This window comes from Parambassis ranga, chromosome 10 (assembly GCF_900634625.1).
Source record: "Parambassis ranga chromosome 10, fParRan2.1, whole genome shotgun sequence".
Taxonomy (NCBI): domain Eukaryota; kingdom Metazoa; phylum Chordata; class Actinopteri; family Ambassidae; genus Parambassis; species Parambassis ranga.
Window position 1 is genome coordinate 8,799,100 of NC_041031.1, and position 27,977 is coordinate 8,827,076.

At 41.1% G+C, this 27,977-nt stretch overlaps 3 protein-coding genes across 3 annotated transcripts; 1 reads left to right on the top strand and 2 right to left on the bottom strand.

Annotated features, from left to right (window-relative positions):
- Positions 1–978: 978 nt before the first annotated feature.
- On the top strand, positions 979–18,070 carry gpx3 (glutathione peroxidase 3). The gene is made up of 6 exons (XM_028415755.1): positions 979–1,088; positions 15,600–15,830; positions 16,616–16,766; positions 16,844–16,961; positions 17,359–17,458; positions 17,599–18,070. Exons 2-6 carry the CDS (start codon positions 15,762–15,764, stop codon positions 17,818–17,820), a joined length of 660 nt encoding a protein of 219 aa, XP_028271556.1. The 5' UTR covers positions 979–1,088; positions 15,600–15,761; the 3' UTR covers positions 17,821–18,070.
- Positions 4,159–12,624, bottom strand: dctn4 (dynactin 4). Its single transcript, XM_028415713.1, has 13 exons — positions 12,401–12,624; positions 11,677–11,747; positions 11,383–11,561; positions 11,141–11,184; positions 10,501–10,608; positions 9,283–9,356; positions 8,476–8,588; positions 8,297–8,406; positions 8,134–8,207; positions 7,726–7,780; positions 7,204–7,311; positions 5,635–5,732; positions 4,159–5,548 (listed from the first exon to the last, which is right to left on the bottom strand). The coding sequence occupies exons 1-13, from the start codon at positions 12,533–12,535 to the stop codon at positions 5,329–5,331; spliced, it is 1,389 nt and encodes a 462-aa protein (XP_028271514.1). The 5' UTR covers positions 12,536–12,624; the 3' UTR covers positions 4,159–5,328.
- A 1,063-nt stretch (positions 18,071–19,133) lies between the features above and the next one.
- tnip1 (TNFAIP3 interacting protein 1) lies at positions 19,134–27,976 on the bottom strand. Its single transcript, XM_028415770.1, has 18 exons — positions 27,849–27,976; positions 26,777–26,959; positions 26,102–26,245; positions 25,915–25,997; positions 25,694–25,753; positions 24,843–25,052; positions 24,587–24,681; positions 24,060–24,219; positions 23,781–23,873; positions 23,588–23,653; positions 22,316–22,447; positions 22,098–22,226; positions 21,880–22,016; positions 21,676–21,799; positions 21,509–21,592; positions 20,829–21,044; positions 20,513–20,597; positions 19,134–20,038 (listed from the first exon to the last, which is right to left on the bottom strand). The coding sequence occupies exons 2-18, from the start codon at positions 26,922–26,924 to the stop codon at positions 19,947–19,949; spliced, it is 2,058 nt and encodes a 685-aa protein (XP_028271571.1). The 5' UTR covers positions 26,925–26,959; positions 27,849–27,976; the 3' UTR covers positions 19,134–19,946.
- Between the last annotated feature and the right edge of the window lies 1 nt (position 27,977).

Consider the following 27,977-nt stretch of genomic DNA (forward strand, 5'->3'; position numbering starts at 1 on the left):
TCCTCCTCTCTAGTTAAAGTCAGTGGATTATCTGTCCCGCGTAGGCAGGAAATCAGATCTGTGAGCCCTATCAACAGGAAATTAAAGAGAACAACATGGTTTAAACAAAAGCCAACACAAAGCAGTCTACTCAGCGGCAACATCAGCTGGTATGAAGCCCTGGCAATGTCCGAGGACGTCCTTACAGTGAAACACTTCTCGGGTCTGTCCAGTCTAAACAGCCACCAGAGCCGCCCCCTCAGACTGCAGACATCCTGTATAAATAATATACAACATACAATGTTTGGAAGGCTGGTCAGTGCAGTCCACTGCAGCCTACATTTTATCTTTGAAAATACTCACAGGCCGTATGTCATCATGAGCTCATGATTAGTTTTATTGTTTTAGCAGTGATGGCAAAGTATAATCTGTCTTAAATTCTTTGGGCATGACTAACATTTGTAACTCAGCCCTCTGTTCTCTGCTTGCAGCTCCTATGGGATCTTGAGGCTGAGTATGTTTCCACAGCTGAGCTTTAGTCTATAAAACTCTTTCACAGATGACGGTCTCATTATTTCAGTGTGTGGGTACAGGTTCGGGTCATGATTACTTTGGACTAGGGATACTAAAAGGTCCTAAATGAGAAAGTATCATTAGTGGAAGATCCACATTCATTTTCTACACACATTATTTCATCTAGCAGGTATACTGTACGTCCACATAGATGGACTTTTAAACGATGTGCCAGTGATAGAGTCGCAAATCCACATCTGCAGTCTGACATTTCATATACCTGAAACTATAAATCCAGGGATGCTATCATTGATTCCATACACTGATTTACCTCCACCCCTCCTGGGTAAAATACTGCTTGGTGCTGGGAGCTACACTAGATGTGGATATATATGGTATTTGTGGTGTGATGGTGGGTCATGTTGGGCTGGGCCTCTGTGGGTTTGGCTGCATGCCCTGGTGTGGCTGCACAGCGGAAACCGGCCGTCTATGTCTCCGTCGTCTATCCCGCACACATTCTCAGCTGCCAGCACACACTTTCATCAGGACCTAATGGGGCTTCGCTGGCTGCACAGGAAGCCTGTGGCTATCCGCAAGTAGACAACAATAGTACATCTACTACAAGTGTTGTTCTAATTGAAATCATCTATTCTCTTTATGTTGCATTATTGACTTCCTCCAGAGCATGTAATTCCATGCCGTTCCATTTAATTAATCAACCTTGTTTAGGTGCATATACTAGTGGATCACACAGGAGTATCTTGTGCTCTGGATTACCGAAATAAGATTTTAGTGAGGCAAGTGCAGAGATGCATGACTCCTTTATAAACGTTAGGGAAACTTAAGAGCTGCTCTGTGCGCTGATGTAAGCACATAAGTTTGTGTCATTTGTGTAGCAGGGCAAAATGTGCAGTTACACAGCTAGCAGGTCCATCTTATCTTAACATTTTGTTTGTTTGAAGAGCTGCTGACCATTACCTTATATCTTCAGACAGAACAAAGCTCTTTCTGAATTTTTGCTTGAGTTTTAAATCACATCCTTGTTCTTTGATTTTGTTCTTTTCAATGCATAAGTCCATCCACACCAACATGTATGGAAAGATTAGGCTAAACTGAGCATTAATAAGGCCAAAAAGTGTCAAACAAGGGACCCTTCTCACTGTAAATGGTAAAGTAACATGACAAACTGTTTCTGTCATCACTGGCCGCAGTGCTGATCCTGTGATTTTAATTTTTGCCTCACAGGCTCCTACTCCGTGGCACTGACATTAGTTTGGGATCCTGACACACTTATGCACTTACACACATAATTCAGATTACAAATGAAAGCACACAGGCCGGAGCTGTGTCTCTGTCAATTTAAGAGAGCAGGCAATTTTTTTAGAGAGAGATTGCTGAGGGTCAGCTGCTTTCTCAGAGCGATACTTTTCAAGCATGCGTCCAAAGTCAACATTCCAACCAACCTACAGCCGTCAGAATGCAGAGAGAGAGAGAGAAAATGGAGAGAAAAGGGTATCAATGGTCAAAGTTTTTTTTTTCCTGTTGAAAAGCTAAGGTTTCACAGGTTTGGCGTCCCCGTAGCTCTGGGAGCCCACAGTTATATATCTGGGTAGACATCATCAATTACCACTAATTAACCAGCTGATGGTCTGGTGAGCAGAAAATGAAGGAGGTGATTAATCACTCACAGCACCTCCAGGCTTTTACCACGCAACATAAAAAAGTGGGGGGGGAGGCTAGGTCTCATACCCAGAAAATAAGACCAATCCTCTGTACATTATGACTTTAGTAATGCAGCTTCTTCTGTGTTTTCTTTTTCTTTCTCTTTCGCTCGCTCTGTGTGTCATGTGTCCTCCGTGGGTGAGTTCCTGGCAGTTTGTGTGATGACGTAGCTGTGGAAAGATCCCGGGATGTGAAATCAAACTTGTAATTCAATGAGGAATTTTTCATTTGGTCAAGGCAGGCTGTCGTTATAAATAAAGATGTTAGTCTTCTAATGAGGGAAACAAGAGGGAAAGGAGAGGAGAGGTGGAGATAGTGAAAAGAAGCAGTGTAAATAAGGTCTTGCCTTACATAGCTATGTAATTACTCAACACTGCTGGAAACCCCTGATATTAATTTCTAATCCCCATAACATGGCCACAGGTCAGATTACTGTTCTGTTTACAGTGTGGGGTTCTGCTAATAAGAACATGTTGATGCTGAGCTTGAAAATAATTCTAGTCTTGTTCCAGGAAAATATTATTCTGACTGGATGAATCCAGAATTTGTCTTCCAGACGGTGTTTTTTGGGGATCATTCAAGGTCTACTCATGATTCCCTTATTATATGGTTTCTGCATATCACCATGTGCCACATGCTGTTCAGCCATTTTTAATCTGTCTCTTCTGCTGAGCCGAGCTCAATTATAGCTTTGATTATGTACACAAATACAACAAAACAAATGAAATTGTATTTAAACAGAATATGATATTCGCAGCAGCAGAGCAACAAGAATTTGATGTCACTGCTGAGCACTGGAAGTCAGCTACTGCTGCCATCAGCTGTGTTTTGAAGACAGAGTCTGGGCTGTTTCAGTGGCTCGGACTCACCCCATGTGTGCTTTATTACCTCATCTTCAGCGGTGATTTATGGCTCTCACACAGACCACTCTTCTGGGCTGTTTATATCTGCGGAGGATAAAAGAAAATCATGGCTTTAATACTGAGATGGAGTGGGTCTGTTTACACAGTAGAGGGCCTCACTGGGGAGCTGCAGCACAGTATGTACATCTTGCATATTTGAGCTGCGGTTTCAGAGGCAATAAAAGACCCCATGTTCTGAAAAGGACCTATATGTGTTAAAATAGTCTCTCCTCCTAATGCTGACAAGTAGATAAGATCCCCATGACTCACATATCATGGAAGAAACACACAGCTTTGCTTGGATTGTTGAGAGCTGGATTGAGCTCTCAGTCACATTAACAATAAGTTAGAATAGATGTTGTGATTTGAGCTTGTCGAGTAGATGTGGGTTGCAAATGTATCCATTATGCCTCCAAAAGCTTCAAAGCTCCCTCTCATGCAACTGCATTCTTCAAACTGTTGGCTTATGGCGCCATCCTGTGGTGAGAATGGATAACTGACTTCCCAGCATCAAAACAAGACAAAAAATAACCTGTTCTAATCATAAACGTTTTTTAACATGACGCTATATTAGCTGTGGCAATGAAAAAGAGGTCGCCATCAGTGAGGAGCATAATAAAGCTTCCCTCAGCTTTATGGAGATCTGAAGTATAGTGGCTTTTGGCTCATTGTTTAACAATTTTACAGTTTTAGGTTCACTGCTTCAGTAGTTTTTTGTTTTTTTTTAGCCATAGCAGCATCTGGTTTCAAAGAAAACGTTACAAATACTACTGTACACCACCTGCTTTGCACCACACAGCAGATGGTGAACAGAGTGGTGCATTTAGCAGCTAAAGAGGCAGATATTTCCCTGAGGACTGGATGTAGACCAAAAAGCAGAGGTAGGAGATTCCACCTCACCATTAGGCAGGTTATCAGAAAGATTACTCTAAATGAATAGTGCTGATCAGCATCTGCTGTTTCCTAAACATAAGCTGTGGATGAAGGATTCAGAATCAGAATTAGTAGTCAAATTGGTGTTAAAATAAACAAAAACAGCGTATGAGTGTTTTTCAGTATTGCATTATTTTATTAGCCAGTACAGATGTTCACCTGTGATGTAAGGCTCTGTTTTCCACTAAGAGTACACACTGAAGAAAATGACAGCAGCTTACAATACACACTGACAAAGAGGTCAGTGACAAACCAAAACCTCTTCAAATCAAAACGATAGTGTCTCAGTGCAAATAAATGATAAACACTTGTACTTGATGTAATTTACAGAGCATCTTAAACATCCCCTTCATGGTGCCAATAACAGTTACTGTGCGATTTCAGACAATAGTAAAACAATGAGCAGGTTTCATCTTCTACTTATGAACCTTTTGGATAAGAAAACAGCACAGGATCAGTAATTGTGATGACATTGTCTAACATGTGCGATACCTAACAATAGCTGAAGCATGCGAGTTAATAGAATACTATTGCCTGTCGAGGATACGTAAGCTAGAAGAGCAGAGGTGTTCGGGTGCTGCACCACCAGTAGGTATTTGTTCAGATTGTTCTCAATCCCGATTTCTGAATCAGCTCATCAACTCCACTCATTGAGTCCGAGTTGTTATACAAATGTGCCTCTCACTCTACACACAGTAAAGAACAATATTCAACAGCTAATACATTAACAGGACAGGTATCAAGAGTGTTTAAGAAAATACTGTATGTACCACAGGGATACATTCTCTCATTCCAGCAACATTGTTTTCTTTCTTTCTTTTTTTTGCAATTATTTACAGAAAACCTAACCTGAAGCAATTATATGTACATGAAGGTTCTGTTTCCTGTAAGAAACCGCACATGAAAACTGCTTATTACTGACAGATGTTAGTGTTTAAGCCCACAGAAAGGATGACGTAGAGAAATACAGCACGTTACATTTCTGGTACTGAATTTAGCAACATAAAACATTAAGCGACCATAAACTTGATGATCTTATCCCTTATGCTGTAGTCAGCCATGGTTTTAGAGTCTTATACACTGGCTAGCAAAGGGAGCTCAACTATCATGCAATCACTGTATTTACTGCGATATGTCTACTGATGAAATTTAAGCTAAAATTAAAAAGAAAATCAGGTCTTACAGATTGATGAGCAGAATCAGAAATCAGGTTTAAATTAAATGAATTCCAAACTTTAGATTAAGAAATTCGTTCAGACCCCACCACTAGTGATGTTGTTCAGGGGGCAAGCGGCCCCAGCCTCAGCTCAACGTGGTGTGTAAGCCAAATGGCTTCGGCCGCTGTCTCAGGTCCTTCCTCACTTGGCCTGATGGGAGCCGCGAGGTTGCGGAAATCGTGTCGGATCTTAAAGGAAACAGTGACATCCACGTCCTCTTCTTTCTGAGGGATCACTTTGATGAAGAATCCAATCTTGTTGGATTTCCTGAAGGCAACAACACTGTGGAACGGGCATAGAGATCAGGGTGTGAGTTACCTCAAAAATATTACTTTCATGTCCGTGAGTGTTTTCTTTTATTGACGTACTCTGGGTCATCCTGGAAGTCCTGAGGTTCAGCCAGTTCGTCATACTCGGCAGCAGCATCTTTTCCGGCTAAGACCAGTTCCTTACTCGGTACTATGACCTAGAAAAAGTTGGAATAGTTGGTGGCTTTCAAACTCATGTGATAGGTCAGCATAATGTGCCTCAATATTACCATATCTATCGATCTAATCTGTCCATCTATGGTGGCGGTCTGCTGTGTATCACATCTATCTGTCTTGCATCTAACATCTTGTTAGTGTCCTTCTGTCAACAGCTATATCCAGGTTGTGTATGTGTGTGGGGAAAAAGTAATTTAAGTCCACTTACTGGTGCAATTAATGTGTCCTCACAGCTGAACAGATGTACAAATGCAATACATAATATATACGTGGGAGGTGAGTGAACCCAGCCGTGAGAGCTGGCCGATAAAACCAACTGAGCATAGCTTGATGTGGTTCACACTGCCCTTCAGGTGTTTGAATATCAGATCAGGCAGAAACACAAGCCTGCACACTCTTTTGGCCCTAATGTGAATGGAAATGGGTCATGAAGATGGTCTGTTTTGGCCAGGAGCTCTTCCTCACGCAGGCTGGCCCATGACATCATCACTAAAGAGGCCAAGACAAACAACCTGCAGTCACAGAAAGCCTCAAAGCACCACCTGGCAAGAGGAAGCTCAGCAGACCATTTGCCTGCGTGGGAACAAAACACACCGAGCTGTGCAGTGACAGCTAACAGACAGTATGATGAAATGATGTGATGGCCACCCCTTTTCCAAGAAAGAGTGTCCATCTGTTCTCTTATCTTATAAAACATAAGGGATGCTTTGTGGTGTAATATGAAGTACTTAAGAAAAGGCAGGTGGTGAACAGCAGCCAGCCCATTTCTTATATGGTGTATTTTTAGCAAGTTAAATTTCAGCCGTGCAGTGGAAAGATAACCCACAAAACAGACCAAGAGACACACTGCCATCGAGCTTTCTTTCAATTAGGATGGATATTACCTGAATCATTTACTATGAAAGAAATGTGTTTAAGAGAAAAGTGATTTCTCCAGAATTTGTACAGGAATGTTTTTAACTGTACGTTTGGCCCTTTTATTACATACAAACTGATATTGTGTTTACTTGTTTGTGCTGTTTATGATGTATTGGGGAAGGCAGGAAGCAAAGCATGAGCAAGAGAGGGGGCGAAGCATCCTGGAATCAAATCTGTACCACGGCGACGACAAATACAACCTCAGTTTATAGATGACTAATCTTAACATTTTTAATCTCGAGAGGCTTTCACCCTAGTGTCATTTAACACCGGTTATATAATGTAAATATATAGAAAAAACATATCACCCATCAGGGTAATATTTATGAACACTTACTGAATTATAAGTCAGTAGGTTTAGCAATACTGTTAAGAGCTGAATTATAAGATGATCTCAAAGACCTTAAAAATCTTAGTAGCGATGTAAAGTTATATTTCATTTTAAAGATAGTGGCTGATGCAGCGTACATCCCATTATAACATTACAGACCTGATCTTTTGTCCTGCCTAGGTGTCTGCACTACAGAAAAATACCTTGGCAGTACTGTTTATGTCATCAGGGTCGTCCTCCTCACAAGCGGTCAAAGTGACATGGGTAATGTTCTCCACTGGATTGGTCAGGGTAAGCAGCACCTGGCTCTCCTAAACACACAGGATGGGAACAATACGGTAATTCAAACTATCCAGACTGAAACCATTTGTGAGACTTTGAGGATTTAAGCACAGCTTTGTCTTCCTGTGACCACTAAAACAAGTTAGCACTACCACCTAGGGAAATGTCAATCTTTAGTAGGTAACTTTATATAATCTTATTTCTAGTCAAACTTTATCAATTTATTTTTACTTGGTATTTAATGGCTGTTAATACAAACTGTTTGTGTGTGTATGAATGTGACAAATAGTGTACAAAGTTTTGTTTTTTCCAGTGACAGTGACAGCATATACCTTAGTTGCCAAAGGCATTTATCACTTGGTTTTAATAGCTTTTTTTATATATATATTAACAATATTGTTCATAAGAATTAAACACAGACGTTTTACTAAGCACACACTGACCTTTGTGTATCGGAGATTTGGAATGGACATAATTCTCACTTCAGGGATATAACTCCTGTGGGGAAAAAAGCAAGAATACCAATTTACAATCAACACTGCAGCACTGGACACATCCTGATCTCCGAGCTCCTCCCAGAACAAATCAATTCCACAAAACTTTATAATAACTAACGGCAAAAGACAAAACTTCTATTTTATTATGAAACTGTTACTGACACAATAACAAGTATAACACGATAACACGTAACAACATGTTATTATATTAGCATATGTTACTGTGTTACTGTGATATGTACTGTGTGCTAAATCTGAATTAGCCTGTGCTCATAGTGGCACATTAAGCTGTATTAGGTTTAAGGCTGATACTTAATTAAAAAAACACCATCAGCACAGAACTGAGATACTCACACAGCCACCAGCTGAATTTTAAACTTGATAGAAGTAGGATTAAACTCTGGTTTGCTCAAGTTGTGCTCACATTTCTGGAAAAAGGAATTACAAAAAAACTTCATTCAAATGGGAGAGATTTTGACTTAAAGTAAGCAGAGTGAAATCCCCAAGCGGTACTGACCCTGCAGCGCAGTGAGCGCTTCATCAGGAGATGCTTGTGTCTGGGGTGGAGCTGAGACGCTCCTGCAGGCTGGAAGTCTGGCTGCAGAAGCCTCTGGCGCAGCGTGGTCACTGTGGAGCACAGACTCAACATTAATTAAAGGAGTATCTGTATTGTAGTTAGTTCTGAAAAGATGCTACCTTCAGGTAAATTGATGGGTCTGGTGTAACAATCCTCAGGCAGGGGCTCCACCTCATCAAGGGGCTGGGCAGGCTCGATGCTGATCTCCTTCTGGTCCTCGCCTTCCTTAAGGCTGGATAGATTACACAAATATACCTGAACAAGCTGTTCTTTTAAATATTTTCAATACAACTACAAGCTAAGTAAACATATAAGATGTGACTAACGATAAATAATGAACTTATACAGCTAAAGAATTTAATAGTTCTCTGATAAGACTCTTTAGCCTCCCCACTTTTCTGAACTGGCTGCTGCACTGTAGCCTTCTTATTACAACCAACTTCACATTGTTCGTCTTACATAGTCCTTGCCCACTTTACATTTGTCTCCTGTATGTTTGCCAACACACTGCCTTGTATCAGCTAATCAATTAATTTTAAGATGCAAAACAGGGTCCTTGAGTGCACTCTGGTAAAGAGAAGTGATGCCTGTTAACAATTATATTACAACAACGTGATGATGCAACTTGAAGAAAAGAATTTAGGAGATGGGCTGTTTGCTCTGATGGATTACCTGCTTGTGTGAGCCAAGTTTCAAGGCTCTGCAAATTGATTTTCATGGCACCCTGAAATTAATCAAAGCAATGGCTGCCTGAAGGTAGAAAATCTATTCATCCAAGTCACCAGTGATATGAAGTGTACATATGTAATGTGCAGTACTAGGCTGAAATTTATAAAACTTTGAAAACTTTGCCGCTTATATTTGAAGAAAACCGAGTTGTGAAGAGTTAACACTAAGCCTCAGTATATTAAAAAAAGAGAACTTACGAAAGGCCAGCCAGGCTTGATATGGGAGCGCCAGACCTCTGCCTCTGCAGTCTCATTCCAAGGCCATATTTTTCCTGAGTGGATTTGGGGGGAAACACATGATTAGAGAGTCTGCCTATTGAAAGTCAGGGAGGATTTGAGATGATTTATGAAATTATTCTACAGCTACTTTTCTAGATGGCAATCTGAACACAATGTCTTGACCCAAAAAGGGAGCAAAATAGAATGCAATGGTATTCGACATCTAAATAAAAAATAAGCCAGAAAAGGTTTAGTTTTTCTTGTGGTAAGAGACAAAAACATGAGCCTTTCTACTCAGAAGAGTCGGAGAGAATCAACTCAGCAGACTTAGAACTTACTAGAATTAGTATGAAAAATATTGTGATCTAGTTACACAGGCTTCAACAAAGGCTTCTATTGCCTCTCTCCTTTCACCCTTCATAAAGGCTCCACTTGTGTGGGTCTCAGTCTCATTTACCCAAGGAGGCATTCATGTGATCTGTGAGGTCCCTCAGTAACCGATTAGAAAGGAAGAGAGATAAAGAGAAGACAGCACTACTGTAAAAGACAAGACTACCCAAGTTGTGAAAAATACAACTCACCACCACATGAATAGTGTGTTGCTGGGGGGTAAAAACCAAAATATCAGAGCGCATAAGCAAAGAAAAAAGGAGAGAATAAAGAACAAGGTGAAACCAAAGCAATTCAGCAAAACATTAGTGGCATTTGGTGACATGCGACAGCAACAGAAACGCATCAGTGATGGATAACACTGGAGGACATTCACAGATTATATGGAAAGAAAGGCCGACTTGCATTTAAGGGTGTTACTTTTTGTGATGCACAATGCAGGAAGTGTGAACAATGTTGCAACAAGCTAAAGAAGCACGGAGAGCATATCCACAGCAGGAAGATGCTGAATTTGAGAACATGTTTTGCTCTGTTTCAGCACTTCACACACAAGCTGGCTGTGGGTGAGAAAAAAACAATGTACTCTGAGCACATCAGCTGATGTCGCTAATTTTTCCCTCTTTCTTGCTACTGAATATTCAATAAACCCCTTAGTAATATTATAGAGATTAAGATAGAATGCATCACATAAATCTGTTGATAAAAATCTTTTTCAACAACAAAACCACAGCCAGTTAACATTTTAAAAAAGATGAAAGAAAATAGTATGACACAAAAAAAGCTTTTTGACTGTGACTGCAGGAGTACCGAGAACGCCAGGGGCATGCACTGTCTTCTCCTGGCCAGCTTCTTCCTGTCCCTCTCCAGCTTCTCTCGGTGGGCCAGCTGCTGATAATACTCAATGAGCTTGTTGATCTGTTAGAGTTAAAACAAAACAAAAAAAATGAGACTGGTCTTTAGTGCTTCATATACAAAACAAGTGTGGTAGAACTGTAAAAGGGAACTGCAAAACATTATATATTAAAGTTAAGATACCACAAATGTAATAGACTTTACTTTAATGGACGGAAATGAATCATCAAAAAAGTTAAAACAAATACTTTTTAAAAAAAATACTATTTTTAAAAATACAACCATGTTTCTCAGTCTGTTAAGTTGCCTTTGACTTTTTTCTATTAAATTTAGGGTTAAAATGTACTCCTAATGCAAGGCACAAACTTTCCTGCAGGAGAGCAGAAACTATCTTCACAGTTTGGCCAATTACTGTCAATTAGTTGTTCAAAAACATAGAGGGGGAAATGTATACTTTGTTGTGTTTCCTGTGCAACTGTCCAGCCACTTTGTCGGCTTAGTAGTCTGAGAGTGGGTGACACTTCGTCGCTCTGTGTGACCAGAAAACATGTGAGCAACTCGAGAATATTTAAATGACCACAGGGGAAAGACCTACCCGCTGAGCGTGAGGGTTCTCTGGCTCCTGCCATCCACCACTGGCTGCAGTGAACAAAATATACAAAAACATCAGACTCAAGACAACAATGAATAGAACAGAATAGAATAGAAAATACTTAATTCAAATTTCACAACAAACAACAAATACTAGCCGGAAGAATTTTTTTCAAGAGCTAAGAGCACTACAAAAATAATGCTTATCTGGACCAGGGAACATAAGTTTTAAAAATATATCCCTACCGACTGATTTGTCAGCCATTCCCACATCCCTTGATGTCCAGCGACAGAAGCCACAGGCCAAATAGTATGCTTTCTTCATGGCGGTCTTGGTGGGATCATCAGGCAGAGGTGCTGGGATGTTAGTAGCCCGAGTTGACAGTGTATGCATGCAACATGGGCAGTCGAAACAATTTGCACACCTACAATGAAGTACACAGATATGAGAAAGACATGAATGACCATTAAACACATGCAGAGCAGTGACCTGCATAAACCGTATAGATGTCAAGCTTTCTATATGTATTTCTGCCTTACCTGTTCTTTTTAAGTTTAGCCTCTGCAGACGGCATGTTCTCCAGGCAGCTTGGACAATAGTGGGAGTCCACCTAATCACAAGAGAAAGGGGTGCAAGACAGGAGTCAGACAGCGTGATGTTTTGACATCAGCAGCCTAAAATAAAGTTATTATAGTATATGTTTTTCGACAGTTCAGACAATGACAATGATAACATATTTCCATGAGGTACGATTTGCGTGTTTTATTGACAATGCAATAGAAAAAGACAGACATTTGATATGTTATTGCTACAGGAGAAAAATCTGGCTAAATCGCTCTGGGTGTGGTGTCCATTAAAGCGAGCCACGTTAACAAGCAACGCTTTAACAGTAAAGACGTTAATTTGCTGTGCACCGATGATAAATGTGTTTTTAAATGTTCTTATTTGAATTTCATCTTTATTTAATTTAACAACAGAGTTTAACGGTAAACGCAAAGTATAACGAACGCTAACTAGCTTGTTTACTCACTGCTGCTAGTCACGATATAATGCTAACTCGAACGGAAGTTAAAACGATTTAGCCAATCAAATGAGGGAACGCGTTGAAAACTCATTGATTGACAGGTGGTTTAGCCACACAGAGGGCGAGGAGATTCGAGCAATCCCACCCACCTGTCAAAGCTAACAACAAAGTGGCTAAAAGCTAAAAGCGTACTGCTAGCTTGTCATAATGAGGGGATGATGGGGAAAACACTGACGTACCTCGTGAGACACGCATTCTAGAGATCGTAGCTCGCTGCAGTAGCGACAGAAATAAAGCTGAGATATAGGGGCCCGGATTTTTTTCTCCCCACGAACCAGATAGGCAACTCTATCTGGCTGCAGAAGGGACGCCATCTCTCGCCAACGAAGCCGAGACCGAGGGCTAGACTGGCTGTACCTCCTCTACTGATGTCACCGCCGGCTGTCTGGCCCTGACGGAAGTGGAACATGCTCTTTGTCGACCTCATGTGGTGAACACGGATACTAACAGGCCCCGTCTTCTATTGTGCGCACGGCCCGCGGGCCACATCAGGCCCGCTTGCGTCTTAAATGTGGCCCGCGGACCAGAAAAAAGAGAAGAAAGAAAGAAAAAGCAGAAGGCAGCAAAAGTCAGCTGTTAAGCACGACATTACCGATAACGTCTTCCTAACCCTCCTTGTCTCTTCTAAGCTGCAGTCATCCCATCTACTCTTTGGAGAGACACGGTGGCGCTGTGTACACTTTAAAAAATGCTGCGTGACTATTGTCGGGGATGAAATCCCCTTATTTCTTCTGATCACCTTTCGAGCTGGTTTATGAGGAAGGAGCGGATAAATTCTGGTCTCAAGATTACAATTTATTGAACAATGAGGCAGATTCTGAGTCACAGAGCTCTTAGTTGTTGCACACAAAGAACCAAACAAGAACAACACAAGAACGAACAACCACTAGACATGGAATTCGCACATTGATATACCACAGGGGCGTTCCTGCCTGCCTGCCCACAGGGGCAATTACCCCCCCCCCCCCCCTGCAGACCCTGGGTCATACAGCAAATAGACCATGTTTACTACCTAATAAGGTAAAGCTTTAATTCCTTAAATCTCATAGGTTGTGAGGCCGATCTGGCAGTGACCATAAACTGGGCACTCAGGAGAAAATCACATTCCTTTAGAATCTGGCTTTTATCAGGTCAAAGGTGCTGCTGTCCTTGGTCTGAATTTATGACCATCTCGTACCAACCGGAGCTCTCTCCAGAGAGCAGAAAAACAACTGATCTCATCTGCCACAGCCTGAACTGCAGAAAACAAAGTTATATGACACACGATGAAATTACTTCTTAATACATTCAGTATCCTTGAATTACTTTGATTTTCTAAAAACTTCACATAAACACTTATGAAAATCACATTATTAAGTAATATACACTTGAATACTTCATGTTAGGGACACATATATGTGAACACACACTGCATGTTAACACCATGCAGTATACATTTTTTCACCCTTCACTATGCTGAAATGTATGGTAAAGCGTGAAGAAACTCCACAGCGCATTCAGATGTTTCCGCGGTGCTGCAGCCGACATATTTCATCGTCATCTGCTCTTAAAAAGCACAGATCTTGTCCAACTTTCAGAACTTTGGGATTTGACCGTTTTTAAAATTAGTTTTAACTCAAATGGTTTTCTTCTGTAAAAATATCGTACATTCATCTGTGCTGCTGACAGAGGAGTGAGCACTAAAAGACAGCAAAAGACTCTTACCAGGGTTCCCCACACATAGACCAATTCCCATAATCAGCACCCTCCGCCACAAATTGATTCTGTGTTTTTTTTTTTCGCCAAAGCGATTTTATAATATAGTTATCTTTCCATTCATTCAACTCCGCGCAACTCTCTCTCTCTCTCTCCCGTCCGCGTTCACGCACACATAAGTGCACATGCATGCGTACACACCGAGAGCAGCTGATCCGCTGAGGCTGAATTAGGGTGTTCCATTATCATCGCGATGTTCCATTAACATCGCGATGTTCCATTATCATCACGATGTTCCATTAACAATAACGTTGTCAGCCTGTGCTGCGTTAGGGTGCGCAAACCATTAGGTGATTTAAGGTGAAACGCGATTAGGGTTGAGATAAACTACGTTATATGCCCATAGTCACATATGAATAATAACAGCAAAACCTGTTAATCAGTTAGTTGCCTCGTTGTGCCTTTAGTAGTTCCATATATCTGATTATAGTATTTATGCTATTAATGTATTTATGTGGTTATATCACATTATTTATTTTAACCTTTATTTTACCAGAAAATGTCATTTTACAAAACAAGAACAGGCGGACATATGAGGTCAGTGTTGAGTTCATATAGTGAAATAAAAACCTTCAGCTTCAGATGCATGTTTTTGTAATCCATTCCTTAGATGACACAGAATCCAAAGATTAGAACTAAACTATAGGCTCAAATTAAAGTAAGAACTTTAATTTCAATTTGGTGAGTCATTCAGGAAACATGAAAAAGGAAAAGTCTGTATGAGCAAACTCATTCTACTGACCTGTAATGTATGGAGTTGAGGTGGGGAAAGGTCCAGGCAGGGTTCAAGTAAGCATGTATTTATTCGTCTTATCACTCAGAACTAACTGAGAGAATTAAGATTTAACTGAATCGATTCAAAATGCTTCTTGTAGATTTAAAACTGTCATAGCTAAGCATACAGGTGTATATTTAACCTTTATAAACCCCAATGACCAACTCGGCGACCGATGTGACACCGAGATGCCACCACAAATTGCTAACTGGTCTGTGGGAAACACTGCTTACAGTGATGAAAATGTAACAAGAGCATATTTATAAAGGTAGATACTGTGCCAGTGATCCCCAATTCAATTCATATTATTATTTATGAAAGAAATGTGGCCCTTTGCTTTTCTAATGGAAGTCTATGTGGCCCTCAAGGAGTCAGTATGGACCTCTTTATTGTAACTTTTTAAGCAACAGGTGAACCTGAAATTATGTGTGTTGTTTCAAATGTGAGGACATGTCCTCCATGCTGCACATGCGTGTTGAAAACTTGACATATTTGGTGTTTTTGCTTTAATTTCACATTGTTTCAAAATCTCTTTGAAGCCTGCAAAAACTGCATGAGCTATAGTCAATGAGGTGCTCTTAACAGGCTTGCAAAGAGTCCTGTCAACCACCCACAGGGCACACTGGCCTAGTACCAGCTCACCATGGCAACAGCAGAGAGGAGAAATGATCCATGAATAAAATAAGCCAATAAATAGGCAGTGCGTCCTCTGTTTGAGAAAGGTGGATCATGTTGTCACATCATAAAAGTGTCAACATGTCAGTAGAAAGTAAAGCTCCTCAGATCAATGTGTTGTCATTATAATATATAATTCATTCGTTCATCCAAATATTCATTCATTCGTGCAGTCAGCAGATGGCGAAATTTCAGTCAGCTGTGCGGCTCCCCACCCCTTTGCCAGAGGAGTTCATTTAAATCCGGAGGGACAAGCTGTCAGACATCCACAGGGAGCAGCCTCCGTGTCGCGGACAGAAGAGAGAGAGAGAGAGAAGGAGGCAAAGGACGGCACAATGTGGCCCTTATTACCGCTGCTGGTGATCGGCCTCCTGCGACCCTGCACCGGGACTGCGTTCACTCAGGTAGGCCGCCTGTTGATACCGGACACGTTAACAGGGAAATGTGAAAGCAGACAGAGAGGACGTGTCGGTGTGACATCACCTGCGCGCTGTTTGCATTGATTATAGCCGGACATGTTGCCTGATAATATAAAATACAACATGAAACCTTAGTTTAATACTGTGAACTAATAAATGTGTGTGTATATATATATATATATTAGTTAATCTACATTGAGAAGAGCTCCTTTATGACCCATCTGCATGTTTATGATCATCAACAGCTGGTATTTACCCATGCAGTGACCTGGTGTGTGTGGCTGTCAATCATTAGACATGTGTGATTGTGGGGTTTTAAAAATATTTGATCAGGAAGGGGCTCACTCACAGCCTGACATCTGAGACATACATTTTAACTGTTTGAGAACAAAGTTCTCCTGTTGGCGCTCAGGCCTTGTTTTCTTGTGGGGCAGATGTCAATAGTACTCCAGCCTAACAGAGGTATGGAGATGAAGGGTGGGAAGTTATTTGGTTAACGCTTCTGTTTATTCAGACAAGCTCTTCAAATAATGCCCAAATAACATTATTTACAATGAAAACAGCACAGTTCACACAGTTTTTAGTTGTGTAATATAAAGTTGCGCCTTTGCCAAAGCAACCAGACCCAAAATCAATTCAGATAAGACAAAAGAGAATTGGAGCGGTTTGTGCCAGAAAATGTTTGGCGTCGTGCAGAAAACTTGTAGTTGTGTAACTGTTGGATGTCAAAACAAACATGGCCTGCTTTTGGCCTTTTCTGTTTCCCCCAGCGCTGCAATTCATCCATAGATGGCACCATCTACAAATACCAGGCGAGGACTCTAAGTGAAAATCGCACTGTAGACTTCAGTGACTACGTGGGCAAGAGTGTCCTCTTTGTCAACGTGGCCACATACTGAGGCTACACCTTCCAGTATGTGGGTAAGAGGCAGCACCTGAAGCTGTAGTCTTGTGTTTTATGTTATGTTGACTCTTATATATGTGTATTTTCCATTCAGAACTGAATGCACTGCATGAGGAGTTGAAACCACTTGGACTCACGGTCCTCGGCTTTCCCTGCAACCAGTTTGGAAAGCAGGAACCGGGACGGAACGTTGAAATCCTCCCAGCTTTAAAGTGAGCACATTCAGTGTTTATATTGATTTATATGATAGAAACTTATAGACACTAAGGAAAACTAAGGTCAGACGCGTCCTACTAAAGAATTTTGGTGAAGTGTAACATTAGAGCCTTCAAAGCTGGTCACAGAGGAATTTTCAATATTGCTAAATCCCCCGTCAGTCAGCAGAGCTTCATTTAATCAGGGGAAACATCCTCAGATTAGTCGTCTTAGTGGCCTCTCCTAATTCACATATAATTATGTCTCAGGTTCCATCATCCAGATCCATAGCAAAGCCCTCACAATACACTATGTGGCTTATTTTGCTCAGCTTGTAGTGAATCTAGGAAGGCAGCCAAGTGGCAGAGTGCTCAGAGGCACGTGCACTGATAAGCTGCCCTCTCTGGGTTTCAGGCATGTCAGACCAGGCAATGGATTTGTTCCAAATTTCCTGATGTTTCAGAAGGGTGACGTGAACGGAAAAGATGAGCAAGAGGTTTACACTTTCCTGAAGGTGAGTAATCATTGTGGGTGATGCAGGAGTTTAATATTTTTACCTGGCTGTCACACACTGAGGAAACAAATGCTTACAGAACAGTGCAGATATGTATCCAAATTTGGGTTTCTCCGCTCCTCTCTCTCTCTCTCATGCAGAGCTCCTGCCCTCCAGTGGGAGGCAACTTCGGTAACCTCAATGGCAGACTGTTCTGGGAGCCCCTGAAGCTCAGCGACATCAAGTGGAACTTTGAGAAGTTTCTGGTGGGACCAGACGGGAAGCCAGTCATGAGGTGGCACCCAAGCATCAACGTTTCTGAGGTCCAAGCTGACATTCGCAAATACCTGCTCCAGCTGTACACGCAGGAGATTTTTAGTTAGATCACACAGCGCTGTAAATGAAGTATCTGTAACGTGACAGTCTGAGGCATGAAGATGGCATGTAGAATGAAGAGGAGGCTTAAAAACAGGAACTCTGTGGAGCCTCTTTGGAGTCTGAGGTTCAGGTCAGCTTTTCAGTGCATTCGAGCTGCCCTGCAATCCCACAGCACCATGTCATCTTCTCATCCTGGACACTGTTATTGTTACAACATACGTGATAATTACTTCCAATAAATCATAGACAACACCACCCTGCTGTGCTTTTTCTTTCCCCTAATGGTGATAGATCAACCTTCCTCCAATGTCACAATGTAGAAAGTAGTTCCAAGTAAAACAAGTCTGAATATCTGTATTGAAATAACAGGGGCACCTCAATACTGTGTCCAAGGAGTTCCTCTTCCGTTGGTCTCTTTGAACCATGACGCATATTGGGAGGAAATTGTTAGTTTAAGGCTTAACATCGGTTAATCTCCATGACTCCAAATTTCCAGGAAGTTGAATCTGATCCAATTTAAAAACGAAGGGCGAGACACTAACGGACATTTAGAATAGATTTATTAAGCCAGTCAAATACAAAAAGTCTCACATGTGCTTTTGCCTAAAGCAAAAAAAAAGAAAAGGCTACAAACCAGGAAAATACAACTGCCAGTAATTACAGCATACCTTTCAAAGTGCAAGTCTGCTAATGTCTCATTTCAGCTTTCACCCATCATGATTGTTCCCTGTTAGGTTTTTAGATAAAGTTGAACATTTCCCAAAGTCCTCTGTCCACACGTTTTGAAGCCCTTCATCCGACTACTTGAAACACACTATAGTAAGGAAATCATAATTTATTTAAAAACAAGCAAGGCTTGATTTTGAGACTGAATTTACCTTTTGTTTTGGAACAGAATGGTCTCGAGGTGTGGTTCCTGTGTCTGTTTTTCAGGGCTCTTGACTCTGTGCTACAGCAGATCACAGGTCAGTCGGCAAGGCGTGGGTTGCTGGTTGTTGAAGTGGACAGAAATCAAAGCCTGACATCCTGGCAGAGGTTTTTCCTCTGAGGAGTGGCTGCACTGCTGTAACATGGAGTCTAGAACTCCAGAAGCAGATGAAAATCTTCCTCATTCTGCTGCTCGAGCAGTTTGAATGTTCAGTGCTCACTGAAATCACAACTTATATTGACATAAGAGGTATTTGAGGATGCAGAGGAAGTATAGTCATCACTGCTGCCCTACGTTTTTGCTGCTGTAACATCTAGACACTGAGTTTGGGGCTTAAATTGTGTACAAGATGCAGTAAGATGAGCATAAATATCGGAATGAGTGGTCAAATCAAGTAGATGTGTTGTTTAATGAGATTAGGTCCATCGTTATGGGGAAAAAAAGGCTGTGTATGTACTGTGCATTGTGTACTGTGTCTGATACAAACATACAATGTCAATAGCTACAATATATTGGGATTACACTAACAACATAGAAAGAACAGCATTACTAAAGACAATGATTTACACTTAGTCAATGCAACTATCAAAAACAGCAGGTTATAAATAAATTATCAATAATCACAATCATGTTTTTGGTATGATACCATCAAAATTCATTTCCCCAAATTTTTGTATTTCAACAACCATTTTTGAACAGTTACACATATGGGACAGTCCTATAACATCGATGGTACTGAAGAAACCCTCAAATCAATTAACATTCACATTGTAAATTCTATGAATCAGTGTACCTATATAATCATTCAATGTTGGAATGAGTATATGTCATCTTAGTCATATTGGGGAATGGCTTCCTGTAACCCTACAAGTATACAAACTAAGAGTTGAGTTGTTACATACTTGCAGAGAGACAATCACAAAGGTTTATTTTCTGGAGAAAAAAAACAATGTTAATTATTCCAACCTATTTAACAAATGACTTAAAGTTCCCGATAAAAAAATCTAAATAATATTTCATGTATATATTCAGAATAGCGAAGTGTTTCACAAATAGCCTTATAAAACGCAAGTATAAACAACATTACAATAGGATATCTACAGTTCAGTAGGAAAATTATAGATCAAATCACACCTCATCAACTCAAAAACAAACTGATTTCATGCTACTACCCAGACTCCATTAGGTGGGTACGGTGATGCTTTAGTGCTTTCCAGGGTCAATGTTCTGTCGCTCCCTTTTTCCAAATCCTGTTGCAGCTGCTGCTGCTGCTGCTGCGGCGGCTGCTGCTGACTCTACACACACACACACATAAAAAAAACTGCATTATTTTCACAGTCACAACATAAAGTGTCCTCTTGATATTTTACTCTATTACACAGAGTCAAAACCTATACTGTAAGAATGAGACACATGAGTAGTTGGGCATAATTTGTGGTACTAGCAAATGTGTGCACCAATCCACACACAAATGGCAAACACTTTAAACACATCCCAGCGTGGAATTATAATTTAAGCTTCTCAAATCTGATAATTATCACTTTCCAACAGCCTCTCAAATTATGATTTGATATGATTTCTTTGTGTGTATTGATCTACTGATATGCAGACTGGGGTATAGTTGCAGAATGGGCATGAAAGACATGAATATGTGGTCAATTTAGTTTGTGGTGGGAAACTACGACGTCTAAGCTAGCAGAGGTAGGGAAACACAAACTTGATAAACATGATTTATCAGAATCATAGAGATCAGACTGGCTGAACCTTACCTGCATTCTCAGGCGGTGGTCTTGAACTTTCTCCTACTGCTCTGGCCCCTCTCGGCTGAGGGAATGACATCTGCCAAGGAAAACCCTGAAAAGGAAAAAGCACGGGCTAAGTTCAAATCGCCACACACATCCCTAAACACCACAACCAGCAGCCCTCAAGTCTTTGCCATTACCTAGAAATGGTTACTGAATGTAAGCGTGCTTCTCCCAGCAAATAATGGGAGTACAGGCAAGAGGAAAAAAAAAGAGCCTTGTTTTCTCAGTGAAGCAGAGTCACCCCAGAGACAGAGATAGAGGGGCCTTAGAGCACCCTTACCGGGGTAACAGGCTGGAAGTCTCGTACAGGGGGTGGTGCTGCGGTGGCTGCGGCTGCGGCACCTGCTGCATTGGGCATCCGGGGAGGGAAGTGTATGGGCCAGCCCTCAAGGCCCTGCGGTCCCACCTGCACAAAGTGACCACAGTAGGGAGGGCTCAGCGGGCCATTCACTGAGCCTGACGTGGGGTCTGAGGTACGTCTTTCCTGCTGCTGCCCCTACGAGGGATCACAAGTACACATGTGATCCCCAATCAGTGCATGTCTGTGAGTGAAGACACCATGTCATGGCATGGGCCTCTGCTGACCTTTCACTCTGCTGCAGCTGCCTCCCATTGAGGAGTGGAAATATTTCACCTGCTGATCCTGAATGCACTGACAAACAAGCTAACTGGAGTAAGGCTCTTGGGGGTGGAGTACTGATTTGTCCAGTATTACAGTCAAACCAGGCATCGGCCATATCAGACTGCATTCTGCTGTCACAAGGGGGCGCTAGTCTGCAAGGTTTATTGCAACTATGCTGCCAAAGACTTTTAAGAGCAACTTTCAGTGACTGCCATGTCCCTAATTAACCTGTGACCAACATGACCAAACATTTCACATATCCAGTCTGAGGGCTCCATTTAATTCACCATGTTGATCAAGCTGCAAAACTACTGGGCTCAGACCTGAGCTGTCAGTACCTGTTTGTGATGCTGCATCTGCAGTCTCTCCAGCTTACACCTCTCTGTACGTTCTCTCTGGCACTCGTTCTGTGCCTGGTGTAGCTGAAAAATAAACGGCCATATTAGAACAGCTCGGTCGTTTCATTACAAAGTTTAAACTCTATTCGGGACAGAATTATGCGAACCTGATTGGTCAAATTAGTAATCTGACCCTGGAGTCTCTCAACTTGCCGCCTCAAGTCCTCTTTTTCCTCATTCATTCGCTCCCTGTCACTTCTTTCCTTTCTGAAGTCCTCTTCAAAGATCTTACCTAAAACACAAAACAGAAGTTGTTAAATTATAGTGTTACTATATGCATGCATGCATGCATATATTCTTCTGGATGTCTGACCTGTTCTTTTAGCACAGCAATTTGAGTGAGCAGTTCCTGTTTCTTCAGGTTATTGGCTGCGTCTGCAAAGTTGCCCTGACCAGGAGGTTGTTGTGAGGATGAAGGGGTGTGCAGATTTAAGGCTTCCTCTAATGCCTGATAAAAACAAATATTACACAAAATAAATAATCACTGTACTGGATGGGTCTTTTTTCCCTTTTACACTTTTACACTCACCCTGTTGAGGCGTTGGATCTCCTTTTCCTGGTACTCTCGCTGTTTGCTGAGGGGCAGCAGCTGATCCTGCAGGTAGCGAATCTTCTGTTTCAGCTCAGTGGTCTCAGAGTTTAAACACTCCTTCTCCCCCTGAAACCCACACAACAAAACTTTGAAACATTTCTCTTAAAATGTATTGATTTTGTGTGTGTGTGTGTTTTTTTTTACTGTGTTCTCACCTGTACATTTTCAATTTTAGACTTAGCCAGCAGCAGCTTCTTGTCGTAGTCACGTTGCCTCTGCTCTCGCTCAGCCTCCAGCTCAAGAACAGTTTTCTGGGACTCGGCTAGCCGCTGTCTGAGGTCTGTGATCTGAAGCAAAGTGTAAATCAATTACCTGAGGGCAGTCCCCTAATCACAGTTGTAGCGTAGAATTTTAAATGCAAACCAAAAAAGTGATAATAACTCTCTGGTATTGATAAACATCAGCTGATGCATGTATTAAAATACAGTTGTAACAAATGTGTGTTATCAAACTGCAACACAGCAACAAGAACACATCTGCAAACACGCACTTCTGTTTTTGTGTTAAATATGAACGAACTCTGTGACGCAAATGGATCTATCTAGGTTTGTGCGGTTTAAACCCGACACATGGCGTCCCCATCTGAACAAAGTGTGAATGTAGGTTTGTGCAGAATTGTGGGTGTGCATAAGCGTAGGTGTGTGAGTCTGAGTGTGAGAGTGTGTGTATCTGTGTGTCTCTGCTGCCCTCTGACTGCACCACAGCAGGAAGTCAGCGGGTACCAGAGAGGTGAGGGGAATTCTTGCTGAAGTACGTTCAGATAGCGAGCTACTGCAAGATTGCACCTTTCCACTGGACAAGCAACTGAAAAAAAGACAGCTGCTTCATCGTCAACTTGTGCACTCGTCACAGTGATCTTTAAAGATATTCATGGAATACTTGTCTACAGAAAAATAACAGCTGTAGTGGCAGAAAAAAAACCTGATGCAAAAATGTGACACAGAACTTGATTTTAAAGCCCATGGACCTATTTTATGACCCAGCTGTTTTCAAACTAATACACAAATTAAATGCAACTCTTACTTTTTTAACCATGTTACTACTGATAAGTGAAGCAACATTAGGGTCCATCTTCAACTTACAAGAATGTAAGACTATGAAGAACCATCTTATCCATTTTAACTACGTTATTTATAAGTATGGATATTTTTATTTATTCATAAAACTGTGACACTTTTAAGTACCTTTCTCTAAATTAAAGCAACAACCATGTGAAAGAAATCAATTTTTTAAGCTAAAGAGAACATTTTTAAGATAGATCAATTAGAGATTACTCGAGTGACTGGTTAAAATAGATCTAACAGAGATTTTAAGTGTTTAATAATAATAAAAACACTCTACATAATATTTTAGCAGCACTGTATCAGTCACAGACACAGTAATGTCTTCCCACACCCTTCATAACAGCCGTCAAGTCATTACTGTACCTTCTGCTCAAACTGTGACTTCATGGAGTTCCACTGAATGTCCCACTGCTTGTTCACCTCCAGTACCTGTGAGCAGTGCCAGAAAGTGAAACAAACAGCACTGAACATATAGGAAACAAAATACACAGAGACTTTCCCTAATGGCAAAAAGAGGATGAGCTGTAAATAAGAAAATAAGGCAAGTACAACTCACATCCTTTCTCTGCTTCTCCAAAAGCTTGATCTTCTTTTCATACACCTCTACATCACAAGGTTTGGTTGGGGTTTTCTCTGCAGCTTTTCCACTCTGAGGAGGGGGAATACAAAATATTCCAAAATCCATAACACCACTCATTGTACATATCATAACAGCTTACGAGTGGGGGAAGGTTCAATTAACCAATTCATAACATCTGGAAAGTTCACAATGATGTTTTAGTGATGGTGATTTATGAAAAGTTAAGTAATGTAGAGCATGATTTATTTGAATTACCTTCTGTGGTGTGGTGGCCTCCATTTTAGGTCGCACAGCGGCAGATTCCTCCTTTACTGGCTCCTCTTTGGCCTCCGGAGTGTCGGTGTCAGATGGCAACACAGATGCTGCGGCTGGTGCTCCTCCTGTGACCAGCTCCTTAAGTTTCTGATTCTCCTGCCTAGAGCGGTAAGAAATTGAAAATGATAGCATTTTATGAATGAGGTCCTGTTCCTGGTGTTTACACTCCTTGCATCTCCAGAATGTCTTTTGGGAAAAACCTTCAACACCCTGCTGGGGGCACAAAAGGCAACAGAAAGCACTGGAATAATCCCCCATCAGAAATGAAAGCATGACAAAGTAAAGAATGTTCAAACATCAACAATAATGGGAGGTTTAGTCACAGCATTCAAAATGTTGTAAGAAACTAAACTGACCCAGTTTAATAAAAGAAGAGTGATTATGTGTGCAACACAAACACAGTTTGATCTTTTCAATTGTAACGTATCTGACAGAAGAAGCAACACAAAGAAAAACAGAACCATTACCTCAGCTGTTCCAGGTCTCGATTCCTGATATGATGGTCCTCTTCCATTTTCTTTCGAAGCTCATTGTTTTCTTGTCTAAGCTGCTCACAGAGAGTCTATAAAAAGAAACAAAACCACCCAGTATTAAGCACCATTCAACATAATACCAACATTTTTGTCTTTAACTCAATGGTGCCATGAAAAGAGTGGTTGTGGTTATCATTACCAGTGAGAAAAGGTGTCCTGTCACTTTTTACACTCTTGTTGTGTGTCATACCTGTAGAAGGGAGGTCCTCTGTTCGTTCTTTTGAACCTTAGAAGAGAGATGGTGAAACTCAACGGCCATGCGACCGAGATGAGCTAACAGCTGGTTCGGGTTGGACTCCTCTGCAAATATGCTGAAAGAGCTCTCAAGTCTCTTCAGCTGGCTTGCTAGCTCGATGTTCTCCTGAGGAAGGAGGGGGATTCCTCCTGCCACTGACCCCGTCTGAAAGACCCACACAGGTATACAGTCAGTCGCACCTACATCTCAAACTGACTCAGCCAACTCACAATTACACAAGTATTTAAACCTGCACTAAACACAGTCATCATGCCATTGTTTCTAAATGAATGTAAAGTGAAACAAGTTTATCCTGACTGGTTTAAATTTAGAGTTGGTGTTAATACAGTTCCCAAAATATTCCTTTTAGGTGTGGTGACTGTGCCATTGTATGCTGTAGAAGTTTTATTCTCTAGCCTGTCAAGCAAAACAAAAACAACTGTGTTTTTGATATGTGTGCCTGAAATCATATGGTACAGTATCCTATCAACACATTCCTTAGGATGAAGTATGTGAATGAATCAGTTGTGTAATTCTAGTCTAGTAAAAATCCTGGAGTTTCCCCTGAGTGACTAACTGACTCAGGCTGGAGCTACCAGTATTGGGTTTGGTGGTGAGTCAACACATCAAGGATATATTCCCGACACTGAAGAAACTGCTCTAAAGAGTAAAGACTGAATTTTGCCTCAATAATTTGTGCAAAATAGTTAAAATGATAATGAATAACTTGTAAACCTGAGGTAAAATATTTTTGGAACAACCATTAGGATTGAAGCAGTTTAAAGAAGTATTCATTTGGTACGTACAGTCAAGGCATCTGGAGTCTTTTCCTCCATATTCACCACCTCAAACTCTGATAAGGCCTCCTATAAAGATGGAGATATTAACACATACAAGTATTGTCCATATCTGCTAAAAATAAATGTTCTTCAGCTGCCAGCTGCACATTTTAAACTAGTTTAGATTATTCTACAATCATCACAGGGTTATGTCTGTTAGAATAGAATAAAACAGTACAAATACTAACAGTGGGCTTCTCGGGCTGAAGGGTTTTCCCTAAACAGCTTTGCTCCTCTTTCTGCTGTGCAGTGGGGTGTAAACAGGGTTTACCTAAAATGAGCCATATCAACATATGGGTTAATGCAGATTTTATTCAGAATATTCTCAAATCTCAACAAAGTCATTCCTCATCACATCAAGTCTGCAGGACCTACTTTGTGTGTCAGGCTGAGTGGGTCCTCCCATACACAGAGTGGCAGCAAAGCTTGAAGATTTCAGGGCTTCGTTGTCTCTAACAAGTTCCTCCACTCGCTGCCGAAGCCTTGACGCCTCTGACTGAGATTCCTCCAGCAAATCACCTGCAGGTTTCATATAGATCTTGTCCAATAACCATTCAGGTGAATTTCACCAACATCAGCTTCTAACTTCTGCTACACATGTACTGTCAACACTACAGTCATCAAATAAAATGACAGAAATCCTGGAAGAAATTACACACAGGCAGCACTCCTATGGTGAGTCAAAATATGAGGCCACTGGCATGCAATCCCTTAAACAAAGACAAATGAAGGTGATCAGGTTTTACAACATTCTACCATAACTGCTGCGTGACTATCCCTCCTACGTGTTTTATGTTTTGAATGTCAAGTCATTATGTAAACTGTTATGGAAATAATTATATATGACATATTTGTCATTTAAGTTTGTATGAATAAAAACGTTGTGCTGCCACAAAATGCAAGCTACATACAGTTTTCTTTTACCATTTCCTTAAAGAACTGCTAAAATCTTTAGTTACTAGGACATTCCGACGTGTAGTGCCAAAAAACCAGGTGGTGTTACCCTCAGTCTACAGCCAGCAGGTAACCATGCTCTCTTTGGGAACATACCTAAGCTCTTAAGTCCCTTCATCCGCTCCCTCAATATGCTGTTCTCCTCCAGTAGCTGTCGATAGCTACTTCCCCCTCCAGCCTCTTCTCTGGCCTTGACCTCACTCCCACCTGGATCATAGATGCGGTATGGACCTTTCCCTTCCATTGCTGTTGCTCACTTCCTACACATGGTCCTCTGAACTGTGGAAAGGAGACAAAGACTGTTATTTTTAACTGGAAAAAAAAGTGCTGAACACTACTCGAGGACAAAAGAATACTCAAAAAAGGAACAATAGTCTTCCTCTGCATAATTCTTCTATGTGTGTGTGTGTGTGTGTGTGTGTGTGTGTGAATATATATATATGAACAAGACAACACTTCAAATACTGGCTACAGACTAGTGATTAATAACATTAATTCACTGAATCCTGAATATATGATATAGAAAATGTACACTTGCTTAAAAGTCACAGCAATCATATAAGACAGAAATCCCTCACTCAGACAGGCACCTGTTTGTTCTACAGCCACTAAACAAACACTCTCAACCTTTGTCTAAGTTATCATTTAAACTGGACAAAATTAATATATCCCGGTCACGAAAATAAAGAAGCTCCGACAGGTTTAAGAGGACAAAAGAACCAATATCACCATCATGCTACCCCTGCCATTGTGAGATATATGGCAAAAGTATGCTAGCGTTAGTGATGGCTAAATATGACAACTCCAGCGACCATATCAGAGGAGAGAAAAGACAAAAGCAGAGCTGAAAATATATCAAATGTAACGCGAACCGTACAAACAGACATCTGTGTAGCAGAAGAGAGACAAATGCAGCACAATCTAGCTAATGATAGCTACCTTGATTGGCTGAAGAAGGCTAATATTAGTTTTCGCTGTTGTCATGCAAATTGCTAGCAACATCTTCGTTAGCTTTCGGCTTGCTAACACTAGATGACAGCGCGGGGCAAGAAGCCGCTAGCTGCTCTTATTTACCCACTACAGATACTTTTATCGATGCAGTAAGTGAGTCGGAATGCGAGGTTAAACAACGAATCAGAAAACAAAGAGGTGTCTTTTTGCTGGGTACCTTTCAGCTCGCAGTGGCCTCTCGTCTCTCTGCCCAACATCTATTGCGGAAGTGGTCTACTGAGTCTATGCATAACCTGGGAAATTCCACCTCGTAACGTTTGATGTAAACAGCAATGATCGACAGCTG